The 15566-nt window shown below is 41.3% G+C and overlaps 1 protein-coding gene across 2 annotated transcripts in view; it reads right to left on the reverse strand.

Annotated features, from left to right (window-relative positions):
• VPS26A (VPS26 retromer complex component A) overlaps positions 1-15566 on the reverse strand; it is a 153521-nt gene that overhangs the window by 117852 nt on the left and 20103 nt on the right. For both annotated transcript variants that reach the window (XM_053691855.1, XM_053691854.1), the window contains exons 2-3: positions 1144-1293; positions 394-469 (exon numbers count right to left, since the gene is read on the reverse strand). In XM_053691855.1, coding sequence (XP_053547830.1) covers positions 394-469; positions 1144-1293 — 226 coding nt within the window. The remainder of the gene's footprint in view (positions 1-393; positions 470-1143; positions 1294-15566) is intronic.

The raw sequence follows: 15566 nt of genomic DNA on the forward strand, positions 1-15566 counted from the left end.
AATTATGTTTTTAAGTTATAAACTTAGTTACTTTCTAATACTGTACTTAATTGTTCTTTGTTTTGCAGGACCTGAATAAAGTTTTAGTGAGATTTCAACTACTAGTTTTAGTCTCATTGCTCTCTTACCCCCGGCCTTTGTTTGAACACTGTGTTTACGTCCAGTACTCTAGGAAGGGATTGTGGTGAGCTGGGCCTATCAGCCATTGATTCCAGCTTGTTTCATTCTGAGACAACAGCACTTCACCTGACCCTGGAGAATATACATGCTCGGACAGGAAAATGGTTTACTGTTTGTTACACCTGATATCCTGTTACTGCTAGAAATAAAGGAGACAGCAGCTGCCTCTGTATAAAACAAAGTCTCATATAGATCTGGAATGCAACAACTCACCGATTTGTCCTACAAACTCAATTCGAATCCCCTGATGCTCTAGTCTCTTTCCAGGTTGCTTGAAAACAATATTTACCTGAAGAGAGAAACACAGGATTAGCAACATGCAGATCTTGTTACCTATCGTATTTAGCCACAACATGATCGGACCGCTTGTTAGAACCATCTGGCAGTACATAATATTTTGGGGATTACTCTCTGGTTCAGATTAGCTTAATTAAATACTATGAGGTCAGTGTGATTGTCATTTCTGCCAAAAACTTTCAAAATGGGTGAAAAGGTCACATCTATAGGTCACTAGTCATGTGTCAGTGTAGAAATAACTGGCAAATGTGTTCTAATGTGCAATCCGCGATAACCGTATCACCTGTAAAGCCAGCTGGCCGTCCCTATCATTACGTCACTGGGGGTGACATATTCCTCCCTTAGATCTAATGTGCAATACAAGGTAACCGTATCACCTGTAAAGCCAGCTGGCCGTCCCATTTATTAGAGAGTCACTGGGGGTGACGTATTGCACATTAGATCTAAGGGAGGAATATAAGGTAACCGTATCACCTGTAAAGCCAGCTGGCCGTCCCTATCATTAGAATGTCACTGGGGGAGACATATTCCTCCCTTAGATCTAATGTGCAACACAAGGTAACCGTATCACCTGTAAAGCCAGCTGGCCGTCCCTATCATTAGAAAGTCACTGGGGGTGACATATACCTCCCTTAATTCTAATGCAACCGAGATAGGTTTTCTTACCTTTCCAGCCACTGATTCCCCATCATAGAACATGAAGTGTTTCTCTATTTTGCCTTCTTCAGTTTTAATTTCCGACAGTTTCCTTGTATCTGCGTCATTAAGTACAACTTCAATCTCACATATGGGACCAAACAAACCGCTCAGAAAACTCTGCAACAAAATAAAATGACAGAATAAACCTCAAATAATTCCACTGAGGTTCAAAGGTTTAATGGTTCATGGATTACTGAGATGTCCTATTGTTTATTATTCATACTAACCTGACAATCTGCTATACAGAGAAATTGTGTATAGAGAGAAATACCAATGGTAATAGTGACCACATGTACACAAAGGCCTGTAACGCAGTATTCGCACAAACTATACGAAGCACGGCACAATGTGTTATTGCTTGTGATGTACTTAGCCTAAAGCAGTAGGTGCCCTGCACTTTATACATTTAGCCCAGAGTATCCTGTCACGTTGCCAGATTGCTGCCATTTAAATGACCAGTAAATACAGTAGATTTGCACAACAACAAGACAAGGTAATAGCACTTAGTCAGAAAAACAAATCTACTCACTTGATGTTCAGATTAATTTCAGTTATATCTATTTCCACTCCTCCTGTACCATGTGACAGCCATCACCCAATCACAAATGCATATACGTATATTCTGTGAATTCTTGCCCATGCTCAGTAGAAGCTGGTGACTCAAAAAGTGTATTAATATAACTGAGATAAGGAGCAGTTTGCAGAGGCTTAGATACAGGGTAATCACAGAGGTAAAAAGTATATTAATATAACCGAGATAAGGAGAAGTCTGCAGAAGCTTAGATACAGGGTAATCACAGAGGTAAAAAGTATATTAATATGACAGGGATGCCCCCTCTCCCCTATATTATTTATCCTTGCAATGGAGGTTCTAGCATCACATATTAGACACAATACAGACATACAGGGGTTCACAATTGCTCACCAAGAATATAAAGCTAACTTATACGCTGATGACCTCTTTCTCACACTAACGCGACCCCATAACTCACTCCCCCCCCCCCCCCCCCCCCCTCATTCAAACACTACACTTGTACGGCAATTTTTCAAACTTCAAAATAAATATTACCAAATCAGAATTGCTCCCACTTGGATTACAGATGGAGGAAATCACTGCAATACAAGCACTCGCACACTTTCGCATACAACTGCGCGCTATAAAATACCTCAGTGTGTATATCTCCCACCATACACAAGTCACACTGGACACCAATTATAAAACCATAGCCGACTCAATCCAAAATACACTGCGCTCCTGGAGCAATAAACCACTCTCATGGTTAGGCAGAATTAATTCAGTCAAAATGATTCTTCTCCCCAAATTACTATACCTCTTCCAAACCCTACCGATCCCAATCCCCAAATCTGTAATACACAACCTTCAAAAATCCTTTATCTCCTATATATGGCAACACAAAAGACCTCGGATAGCTACTGCCACTCTCTATCGCCCCAAAGAATTGGGCGGCCTCGGGATCCCAAACCTTACCCAATATAGACTGGCTAGCTTCTACACCAGAATAATACACTGGTGTAGACATTCAGTTCACAAAGAATGGGTTCTTCTAGAACACTCGTTATCGCATACTTCACATCTTGGCAGCAAGTGCTGGCTACATCCCTCCAAAAGAAACTTACCTACATATCTACCAACAATCACTATAGAAACTTTAAAATTATGGGACACATCCATAAAACAATATAACCATATCTCAACTGTACCCTCACCACTAACACCCCTTTGTGAAAATCCAGATTCTCCAATACCATTCCCCACCCACACAACTCAAACACCTCACATTTTAAACTCCTCTCCCGGCCTTACAGTCATTCAAAAACATAATTTATGCTTACCTGATAAATTTATTTCTCTTGTAGTGTATCTAGTGCACGGATCATCCATTACTTATGGGATATTCTCCTTCCCAACAGGAAGTTGCAGGAGGATCACCCACAGCAGAGCTGCTATATAGCTCCTCCCCTCACTGCCATATCCAGTCATTCAACCGAAACAAGACGAGAAAGGAGAAACCATAGGGTGCAGTGGTGACTGTAGTTTAATTAAAATTTAGACCTGCCTTAAAAGGACAGGGCGGGCCGTGGACTGGATACACTACAAGAGAAATAAATTTATCAGGTAAGCATAAATTATGTTTTCTCTTGTTAAGTATATCCAGTCCACGGATCATCCATTACTTATGGGATACCAATACCAAAGCTAAAGTACACGGATGATGGGAGGGACAAGGCAGGATTAAACGGAAGGAACCACTGCCTGAAGAACCTTTCTCCCAAAAACAGCCTCCGAAGAAGCAAAAGTATCAAATTTGTAAAATTTTGAAAAGGTGTGAAGCGAAGACCAAGTCGCAGCCTTGCAAATCTGTTCAACAGAGGCCTCATTTTTAAAGGCCCAGGTGGAAGCCACAGCTCTAGTAGAATGAGCTGTAATCCTTTCAGGGGGCTGCTGTCCAGCAGTCTCATAAGCTAAGCGAATTATGCTCCGAAGCCAAAAGGAAAGAGAGGTTGCCGAAGCTTTTTGACCTCTCCTCTGTCCAGAGTAAACGACAAACAGGGAAGATGTTTGGCAAAAATCTTTAGTAGCTTGTAAGTAAAACTTCAAGGCACGGACTACGTCCAGATTATGTAAAAGACGTTCCTTCTTTGAAGAAGGATTAGGACACAATGATGGAACAACAATCTCTTGATTGATATTCTTGTTAGAAACCACCTTAGGTAAAAACCCAGGTTTGGTACGCAGAACTACCTTATCTGCATGAAAAATCAGATAAGGAGAATCACATTGTAAGGCAGATAGCTCAGAAACTCTTCGAGCCGAGGAAATAGCCATCAAAAACAGAACTTTACAAGATAAAAGTTTAATATCAATGGAATGAAGGGGTTCAAACGGAACTCCTTGAAGAACTTTAAGAACCAAGTTTAAGCTCCACGGGGGAGCAACAGTTTTAAACAGAGGCTTAATTCTAACCAAAGCCTGACAAAATGCCTGGACGTCTGGAACCTCTGCCAGACGCTTGTGCAAAAGAATAGACAGAGCAGAAATCTGTCCTTTTAAAGAACTAGCTGATAATCCTTTGTCCAAACCCTCTTGGAGAAAGGACAATATCCTAGGAATCCTAACCTTACTCCATGAGTAATTCTTGGATTCACACCAATAAAGATATTTACGCCATATCTTATGGTAGATTTTCCTGGTGACAGGCTTTCGTGCCTGTATTAAGGTATCAATGACTGACTTGGAGAAGCCACGCCTTGATAGGATCAAGCGTTCAATCTCCATGCAGTCAGTCTCAGAGAAATTAGATTTGGATGATTGAAAGGACCTTGTATTAGAAGGTCCTGCCTCAGAGGCAGAGTCCATGGTGGAAAGGATGACATGTCCACTAGGTCTACATACCAGGTCCTGCGTGGCCACGCAGGCGCTATCAGAATCACTGATGCTCTCTCCTGCTTGATTTTGGCAATCAGTCGAGGGAGCAGAGGAAACGGTGGAAACACATAAGCCAGGTTGAAGAACCAAGGAGCTGCTAGAGCATCTATCAGCATCGCTCCCGGGTCCCTAGACCTGGATCCGTAACAAGGAAGCTTGGCGTTCTGGCGAGACGCCATGAGATCCAGTTCTGGTTTGCCCCAACGATGGATCAGTTGAGCAAACACCTCCGGATGGAGTTCCCACTCCCCCGGATGAAAAGTCTGACGACTTAGAAAATCCGCCTCCCAGTTCTCTACGCCTGGGATGTGGATCGCTGACAGGTGGCAAGAGTGAGACTCTGCCCAGCGAATTATCTTTGAGACTTCTAACATCGCTAGGGAACTCCTGGTGGTTGAAGTAAGCCACAGTCGTGATGTTGTCCGACTGAATTCTGATGAACCTCAGGGTTGCTAACTGAGGCCAAGCTAGAAGAGCATTCAATATTGCTCTTAACTCCAGAATATTTATTGGGAGGAGTTTCTCCTCCTGAGTCCACGATCCCTGAGCCTTCAGGGAGTTCCAGACTGCGCCCCAACCTAGAAGGCTGGCATCTGTTGTTACAATCGTCCAATCTGGCCTGCGAAAGGTCATACCCTTGGACAGATGGACCCGAGATAGCCACCAGAGAAGAGAATCTCTGGTCTCTTGATCCAGATTTAGTAGAGGGGACAAATCTGAGTAATCCCCATTCCACTGACTTAGCATGCATAATTGCAGCGGTCTGAGATGCAGGCGCGCAAATGGCACTATGTCCATTGCCGCTACCATTAAGCCGATTACTTCCATGCACTGAGCCACTGACGGACGTGGAATGGAATGAAGGACACGGCAAGCATTTAGAAGTTTTGATAACCTGGACTCAGTCAGGTAAATTTTCATCTCTACAGAATCTATAAGAGTCCCTAGGAAGGTGACTCCTGTGAGTGGGGATAGAGAACTCTTTTACACGTTCACTTTCCACCCATGCGACCTCAGAAATGCCAGAACTATCTCTGTATGAGACTTGGCAATTTGAAAGCTTGACGCCTGTATCAGGATGTCGTCTAGATACGGAGCCACCGCTATTCCTCGCGGTCTTCGAACCGCCAGAAGTGAGCCCAGAACCTTTGTAAAAATTCTCGGGGCTGTGGCCAACCCGAAGGGAAGAGCTACAAATTGGTAATGCCTGTCTAGAAAGGCAAACCTTAGGAACCGATGATGATCTTTGTGAATCGGTATGTGAAGGTAGGCATCCTTTAAGTCCACTGTGGTCATGTACTGACCCTCTTGGATCATGGGTAGGATGGTCCGAATAGTTTCCATTTTGAATGATGGAACTCTGAGGAATTTGTTTAAGATCTTTAGATCCAAGATTGGTCTGAAGGTTCCCTCTTTCTTGGGAACCACAAACAGATTTGAATAAAATCCCTGCCCCTGTTCCGTCCGCGGAACTAGATGGATGACTCCCATTACTAGGAGGTCTTGTACACAGCTTAGGAATGCCTCTTTCTTTATCTGGTTTGCTGATAACCTTGAAAGATTAAATCTCCCTTGTGGAGGAGAAGCTTTGAAGTCCAGAAGATATCCCTGAGATATGATCTCCAACGCCCAGGGATCCTGAACATCTCTTGCCCACGCCTGGGCGAAGAAAGAAAGTCTGCCCCCCACTAGATCCGTTTCCGGATAGGGGGCCGTTCCTTCATGCTGTCTTGGGGGCAGCAGCAGGTTTTCTGGCCTGCTTGCCCTTGTTCCAGGACTGGTTAGGTTTCCAGGCCTGTCTGGAATGAGCAACAGTTCCCTCTTGTTTTGAAGCGGAGGAAGTTGATGCTGCTCCTGCCTTGAAATTTCGAAAGGCACGAAAATTAGACTGTTTGGCCTTTGATTTGGCCCTGTCCTGAGGAAGGGTATGACCCTTGCCTCCAGTAATGTCAGCAATAATTTCCTTCAAGCCAGGCCCGAATAAGGTCTGCCCCTTGAAAGGAATGTTGAGTAACATAGACTTTGAAGTCACGTCAGCTGACCAGGATTTAAGCCATAGCGCCCTACGCACCTGGATGGCGAATCCGGAATTCTTAGCCGTTAGTTTAGTCAAATGAACAATGGCATCAGAAACAAATGAGTTAGCTAGCTTAAGCGTTCTAAGCTTGTCAATAATTTCCTCCAATGGAGCTGTATGGATGGCCTCTTCCAGGGCCTCAAACCAGAATGCCGCCGCAGCAGTGACAGGCGCAATGCATGCAAGGGGCTGCAAAATAAAACTTTGTTGAATAAACATTTTCTTAAGGTAACCCTCCCATTTTTTATCCATTGGATCTGAAAAAGCACAACTGTCCTCAACCGGGATAGTGGTACGCTTTGCTAAAGTAGAAACTGCTCCCTCCACCTTAGGGACCGTCTGCCATAAGTCCCGTGTAGTGGCGTCTATTGGAAACATTTTTCTAAATATAGGAGGTGGGGAAAAGGGCACACCGGGTCTATCCCACTCCTTGCTAATAATTTCTGTAAGCCTTTTAGGTATAGGAAAAACGTCAGTACACACCGGCACCGCATAGTATCTATCCAGCCTACACAATTTCTCTGGAATTGCAACTGTGTTACAGTCATTCAGAGGAGCTAATACCTCCCCAAGCAATACACTGAGGTTCTCAAGCTTAAATTTAAAATTAGAAATCTCTGAATCAGGTTTCCCCAAGTCAGAGATGTCACCCACAGAATGAAGCTCTCCGTCCTCATGTTCTGCATACTGTGACGCAGTATCAGACATGGCTCTTACAGCATTTGCGCGCTCTGTATCTCTCCTAACCCCAGAGCTATCGCGCTTGCCTCTTAATTCAGGCAATCTATATAATACCTCTGACAGGGTATTATTCATGATTGCAGCCATGTCCTGCAAGGTAATCGCTATGGGCGTCCCTGATGTAATTGGCGCCATATTTGCATGCGTCCCCTGAGCGGGAGGCGAAGTTAGACAGTTAGTCGGCATAACTTCCCCCTCGACAGAACCCTCTGGTGATAATTCTTTTATAGATAAAGACTGATCTTTACTGTTTAAGGTGAAATCAATACATTTAGTACACATTCTCCTATGGGGCTCCACGATGGCTTTCAAACATAATGAACAAGTAGGTTCCTCTGTATCAGACATGTTTAAACAGACTAGCAATGAGACTAGCAAGCTTGGAAAACACTTAAAACAAGTTTACAAGCAATATAAAAAAACGTTACTGCGCCTTTAAGAAAAACATAATTTATGTAAGAACTTACCTGATAAATTCATTTCTTTCATATTAGCAAGAGTCCATGAGCTAGTGACGTATGGGATATACATTCCTACCAGGAGGGGCAAAGTTTTCCAAACCTCAAAATGCCTACAAATACACCCCTCACCACAACCACAAATCAGTTTAACGAATAGCCAAGAAGTGGGGTGATAAGAAAAAAGTGTGAAAGCATAAAAAATAATGAATTGGAATAATTGTGCTTTATACAAAAAAATCATAACCACCACAAAAAGGGTGGGCCTCATGGACTCTTGCTAATATGAAAGAAATGAATTTATCAGGTAAGTTCTTACATAAATTATGTTTTCTTTCATGTAATTAGCAAGAGTCCATGAGCTAGTGACGTATGGGATAATGACTACCCAAGATGTGGATCTTTCCACGCAAGAGTCACTAGAGAGGGAGGGATAAAATAAAGACAGCCAATTCCGCTAAAAAATAATCCACACCCAAAATAAAGTTTAAATTTCATAATGAAAAAAACTGAAAATATAAGCAGAAGATTCAAACTGAAACAGCTGCCTGAAGTACTTTTCTACCAAAAACAGCTTCAGAAGAAGAAAACACATCAAAATGGTAGAATTTAGTAAAAGTATGCAAAGAAGACCAAGTTGCTGCTTTGCAAATCTGATCAACCGAAGCTTTATTCCTAAACGCCCAGGAAGTAGAAACTGACCTAGTAGAATGAGCTGTAATCCATTGAGGCGGAGTTTTACCCGACTCGACATAAGCATGATGAATTAAAGATTTCAACCAAGATGCCAAAGAAATGGCAGAGGCCTTCTGACCTTTCCTAGAACCGGAAAAGATAACAAATAGACTAGAAGTCTTTCGGAAATTCTTAGTAGCTTCAACATAATATTTCAAAGCTCTAACTACATCCAAAGAATGCAATGATTTCTACTTAGAATTCTTAGGATTAGGACATAATGAAGGAACCACAATTTCTCTACTAATGTTGTTGGAATTCACAACCTTAGGTAAAAATTAAAAAGAAGTTTGCAACACCGCCTTATCCTGGTGAAAAATCAGAAAAGGAGACTCACAAGAAAGAGCAGATAATTCAGAAACTCTTCTGGCAGAAGAGATGGCCAAAAGGAACAAAACTTTCCAAGAAAGTAATTTAATGTCCAATGAATGCATAGGTTCAAAAGGAGGAGCTTGAAGAGCCCCCAGAACCAAAATTCAAACTCCAAGGAGGAGAAATTGACTTAACAGGTTTTATACGAACCAAAGCTAGTACAAAACAATGAATATCAGGAAGATTAGCAATCTTTCTGTGAAAAAGAACAGAAAGAGTAGAGATTTGTCCTTTCAAGGAACTTGCAGACAAACCTTTATCCAAACCATCCTGAAGAAACTGTAAAATTCTCGGAATTCTAAAAGAATGCCAGGAAAAATGATGAGAAAGACACCAAGTAATATAAGTCTTCCAGACTCTATAATATATCTCTCTGGATACAGATTTACGAGCCTGTAACATAGTATTGATCACAGAGTCAGAGAAACCTCTTTGACTAAGAATCAAGCGTTCAATCTCCATACCTTTAAATTTAAGGATTTGAGATCCTGATGGAAAAAAGGACCTTGCGACAGAAGGTCTGGTCTTAACGGAAGAGTCCACGGTTGGCAAGAAGCCATCTGGACAAGATCCGCATACCAAAACCTGTGAGGCCATGCTGGAGCCACCAGCAGAACAAACGAGCATTCCTTCAGAATCTTGGAAGAAGAACTAGAGGCGGAAAGATATAGGCAGGATGATACTTCCAAGGAAGTGACACTGCTTCCGCTTGAGGATCCCTGGATCTGGACAGATACCTGGGAAGTTTCTTGTTTAGATGAGAGGCCATCAGATCTATTTCTGGAAGTCCCCACATTTGAACAATCTGAAGAAAAACCTCTGGGTGAAGAGACCATTCGCCCGGATGCAACGTTTGGCGACTGAGATAATCCGCTTCCCAATTGTCTATACCTGGGATATGAACCGCAGAAACTAGACAGGAGCTGAATTCCGCCCAAACCAGAATTCGAGATACTTCTTTCATAGCTAGAGGACTGTGAGTCCCTCCTTGATGATTGATGTATGCCACAGTTGTGACATTGTCTGTCTGAAAACAAATGAACGATTCTCTCTTTAGAAGAGGCCAAGACTGAAGAGCTCTGAAAATTGCACGGAGTTCCAAAATATTGATCGTAATCTCACCTCCTGAGATTCCCAAACCCCTTGTGCTGTCAGAGACCCACACACAGCTCCCCAACCTGTAAGACTTGCATCTGTTGAAATTACAGTCCAGGTCAGAAGAACAAAAGAAGCCCCCTGAACTAAACGATGGTGATCTGTCCACCACGTCAGAGAGTGTCGTACAATCGGTTTTAAAGATATTAATTGAGATATCTTTGTGTAATCCCTGCACCATTGGTTCAGCATACAGAGCTGAAGAGGTCGCATGTGAAAACGAGCAAAGGGGATCGCGTCCGATGCAGCAGTCATAAGACCTAGAATTTCCATGCATAAGGCTACCAAAAGGGAATGATTGTGACTGAAGGTTTCGACAAGCTGATATCAATTTTAGACGTCTCTTGTCTGTCAAAGATAGAGTCATGGACACTGAATCTATCTGGAAACCCAAAAAGGTTACCCTTGTCTGAGGAATCAATGAACTTTTTACTAAATTGATCCTCCAACCATGATCTTGAAGAAACAACACAAGTCGATTCGTATGAGATTCTGCTAAATGTGAAGACTGAGCAAGTACCAAGATATTGTCTAAATAAGGAAATACCACAATACCCTGTTCTCTGATTACAGACAGAAGGGCACCGAGCACCTTTGTAAAAATTCTTGGAGCTGTTGCTAGGCCAAACGGCAGAGCCACAAACTGGTAATGCTTGTCTAGGAAAGAGAATCTCAGAAACTGATAGTGATCTGGATGAATCGGAATATGCAGATATGCATCCTGTAAATCTATTGTAGACATATAATGCCCTTGCTGAACAAAAGGCAGGATAGTCCTTACAGTTACCATTTTGAATGTTGGTATCCTTACATAACGATTCAATATTTTTAGATCCAGAACTGGTCTGAAGGAATTCTCCTTCTTTGGTACAATGAAGAGATTTGAATAAAACCCCAGCCCCTGTTCCAGAACTTGAACTGGCATAATTACTCCAGCCAACTCTAGATCTGAAACACATTTCAGAAATGTTTGAGCCTTTGCTGAATTTACTGGGACACGGGAAAGAAAAAATCTCTTTGCAGGAGGTCTTATCTTGAAGCCAATTCTGTACCCTTCTGAAACAATGTTCTGAATCCAAAGATTGTGAACGGAATTGACCCAAATGTCTTTGAAAAAACGTAATCTGCCCCCTACCAGCTGAGCTGGAATGAGGGCCGCACCTTCATGTGGACTTAGGAGCTGGCTTTGATTTTCTAAAAGGCTTGGATTTATTCCAGACTGGAGATGGTTTCCAAACTGATACCGCTCCTGAGGATGAAGGATCAGGCTTTTGTTCCTTGTTGTGACGAAAGGAACGAAAACGATTATTAGACCTGAATTTACCTTTAGATTTTTTATCCTGTGGTAAAAAAGTTCCTTTCCCTCCAGTAACAGTTGAGATAATAGAATCCAACTGAGAACCAAATAATTTATTACCCTGGAAAGAAAGGGAAAGCAGAGTAGACTTAGAAGACATATCAGCATTCCAAGTTTTAAGCCATAAAGCTCTTCTAGCTAAAATAGCTAGAGACATATACCTGACATCAACTCTAATGATATCAAAGATGGCATCACAAATAAAATTATTAGCATGTTGAAGAAGAATAATAATGCTATGAAAATTATGATCTGTTACTTGTTGCGCTAAAGCTTCCAACCAAAAAGTTGAAGCTGCAGCAACATCCGCCAAAGATATAGCAGGTCTAAGAAGATTACCTGAACACAAATAAGCTTTTCTTAGAAAGGATTCAATTTTCCTATCTAAAGGATCCTTAAAGGAAGTACCATCTGCCGTAGGAATAGTAGTACGCTTAGCAAGAGTAGAGACAGCCCCATCAACCTTAGGGATTTTGTCCCAAAATTCTAATCTGTCAGATGGCACAGGATATAATTGCTTAAAACGTTTAGAAGGAGTAAATGAATTACCCAAATTATTCCATTCCCTGGAAATTACTTCAGAAATAGCACCAGGAAAAACTTCTGGAATAACTACAGGAGATTTAAAAACCTTATCTAAACGTTTAGATTTAGTATCAAGAGGACCAGAATCCTCAATTTCTAATGCAATTAGGACTTCTTTAAGTAAAGAACAAATAAATTAGTTTTTAAATAAATATGAAGATTTATCAGCATCAACCTCTGAGACAGAATCCTCTGAACCAGAAGAACCATTATCAGAATCAGAATGATGATGTTCATTTAAAAATTCATCTGAACAATGAGAAGTTTTAAAAGACTTTTTACGTTTACTAGAAGGAGGAATAACAGACATAGCCTTCTTAATGGATTTAGAAACAAAATCTCTTATGTTATCAGGAACACTCTGAGTATTAGATGTTGACGGAACAGCAACAGGTAATGGAACTTTACTAAAGGAAATATTATCTGCATTAACAAGTTTGTCATGACATTCAATACAAACAGCTGGAGGAACAGCTACCAAAAGTTTACAGCAGATACACTTAGCTTTGGTAACTCCAGCACCAGGCAGAGATTTTCCAGAAGTATCTTCTGACTCAGCTTCAACGTGGGACATCTTGCAATATGTAATAGAAAAAACAACATATAAAGCAAAATTGATCAAATTCCTTAAATGACAGTTTCAGGAATGGGAAAAAATGCCAGTGAACAAGCTTCTAGCAACCAGAAGCAATAAATGAGACTTAAATAATGTGGAGACAAAAGTGACGCCCATATTTTTTTAGCGCCAAATAAGACGCCCACATTATTTGGCGCCTAAATGCTTTTGGCGCCAAAAATGACGCCACATCCGGAACGCCGACACTTTTGGTGCAAAAGAACGTCAAAAATGACGCAACTTCCGGCGACACGTATGACGCCGGAAACAGAAAAAAATTTTGCGCCAAAAAAGTCAGCGCCAAGAATGACACAATAAAATGAAGCATTTTCAGCCCCCGCGAGCCCACAGGGAAAACAGCCCACAGGGAAAAGTCAAATTTTAAGGTAAGAAAAAAATTGATTGATTCAAATGCATTATCCCAAATATGAAACTGACTGTCTGAAATAAGGAATGTTGAACATCCTGAGTCAAGGCAAATAAATGTTTGAATACATATATTTAGAACTTTATAAAAAAGTGCCCAACCATAGCTTAGAGTGTCACAGAAAATAAGACTTACTTACCACAGGACACTCATCTACATGTTGTAGAAAGCCAAACCAGTACTGAAACGAAAATCAGCAGAGGTAATGGTATATATATATATATATATATATATATATATATATATATATATATATATATATATATATATATATATATATATAAAAGAGTATATCGTCTATCTGAAAAGGGAGGTAAGAGATGAATCTCTACAACCGATAACAGAGAACCTATGAAATAGACCCCGTAGAAGGAGATCATTGAATTCAAATAGGCAATACTTTCCTCACATCCCTCTGACATTCACTGCACGCTGAGAGGAAAAACGGGCTCCAACCTGCTGCGGAGCGCATATCAACGCAGAATCTAGCACAAACTTACTTCACCACCTCCATAGGAGGCAAAGTTTGTAAAACTGATTTTTGGGTGTGGTGAGGGGTGTATTTGTAGGCATTTTGAGGTTTGGGAAACTTTGCCCCTCCTGGTAGGAATGTATATCCCATACGTCACTAGCTCATGGACTCTTGCTAATTACATGAAAGAAACACAAATTTTGTCCAAATTTGAAATAACAGTGAAAAAAGGCAGTTACACTAACAAAATTTTTACAGTGTATGTAACAAGTTAGCAGAGCATTGCACCCACTTGCAAATGGATGATTAACCCCTTAATACCAAAAACGGAATAACAAATGACAAAAACGTTTTTTAAACAGTCACAACAACTGCCACAGCTCTACTGTGGCTTGTTACCTCCCTCAATACAACTTTTGAAGCCTTTTGAGCCCTTCAGAGAAGTCCTGGAACATGCAGGAAGAAGCTGGATGTCTGTGTCTGTAATTTTTTCTGCGCAAAAAAGCGCTAAAATAGGCCCCTCCCACTCATATTACAACAGTGGAAAGCCTCAAGGAACTGTTTCTAGGCAAAATTCAAGCCAACCATGTGGAAAAAACTAGGCCCCAATAAGTTTTATCACCAAACATATATAAAAAACGATTAAACATGCCAGCAAACGTTTTAAAATACACTTTTATAAGAGTATGTATCTCTATTAATAAGCCTGATACCAGTCGCTATCACTGCATTTAAGGCTTTACTTACATTACTTCGGTATCAGCAGCATTTTCTAGCAAATTCCATCCCTAGAAAAATATTTTAACTGCACATACCTTATTGCAGGAAAACCTGCACGCTATTCCCCCTCTGAAGTTACCTCACTCCTCAGAATATGTGAGAACAGCCATGGATCTTAGTTACTTCTGCTAAGATCATAGAAAACGCAGGCAGATTCTTCTTCTAAATACTGCCTGAGATAAACAGTACACTCCGGTACCATTTAAAAATAACAAACTTTTGATTGAAGAAATAAACTAAGTATAAAACACCACAGTCCTCTTACGACCTCCATCTTTGTTGAGAGTTGCAAGAGAATGACTGGATATGGCAGTGAGGGGAGGAGCTATATAGCAGCTCTGCTGTGGGTGACCCTCTTGCAACTTCCTGTTGGGAAGGAGAATATCCCATAAGTAATGGATGATCCGTGGACTGGATACACTTAACAAGAGAAACGGGAAAATCAAACCCTTAACCGAACTCGCCCCCATCCTGGACAAAATACATATAGAATGGCTTACATACCATCAACTAACAGACTTCCTTGTCAAACACCCACATAAGCTACTACTTTTTCCCTCCCATACGGGTTTCGAAAGCAGCTGTATTTTTGACACCCTACACAGGGGCTTTCTATCTTTTACATACCAATTACTTATGCAGCCGAGCAGCACGTCCCTCCCCTCGTACACACAAAAGTGGGAAACAGAGATTGGCATTACACAAACCCCTAAGGAATGGCAAAAAATCTTCTCCTGCATGACAAAATCTTCCTCATCCATATATGTAATGGAAATGAATGTTAAGTTACTATATAGATGGTACTACACACCCCACCGGCTTCACACCATTTTCCCTCTACACTCGCCGAAGTGTTGGAGAGGTTGCCAAAACATTGGCACCCCCACACACATCTGGTGGACGTGCCCAACAGCCCAAATATATTGGGAAACTATCAGAGTCGAATTCGAAAAAGTTCTATCTCTAAGTCTCAAGCTCAACATCTGGTTTTTCATCTTTAATAAATTTACCAAAATAACTTGCAAACTCCGACTAGCTCTACTGACTATCATGACAAACTCAGTAAAACGACTAATTCCCAAAAACTGGAAATGCAATACACTTCCATCTATCCAGGTCTGGAGAGAAACAACCACTCAGTCTCTCCAACAAGAAAAATATCGCTTT

This window comes from Bombina bombina, chromosome 9, assembly GCF_027579735.1.
Source record: "Bombina bombina isolate aBomBom1 chromosome 9, aBomBom1.pri, whole genome shotgun sequence".
Classification (NCBI taxonomy): domain Eukaryota; kingdom Metazoa; phylum Chordata; class Amphibia; order Anura; family Bombinatoridae; genus Bombina; species Bombina bombina.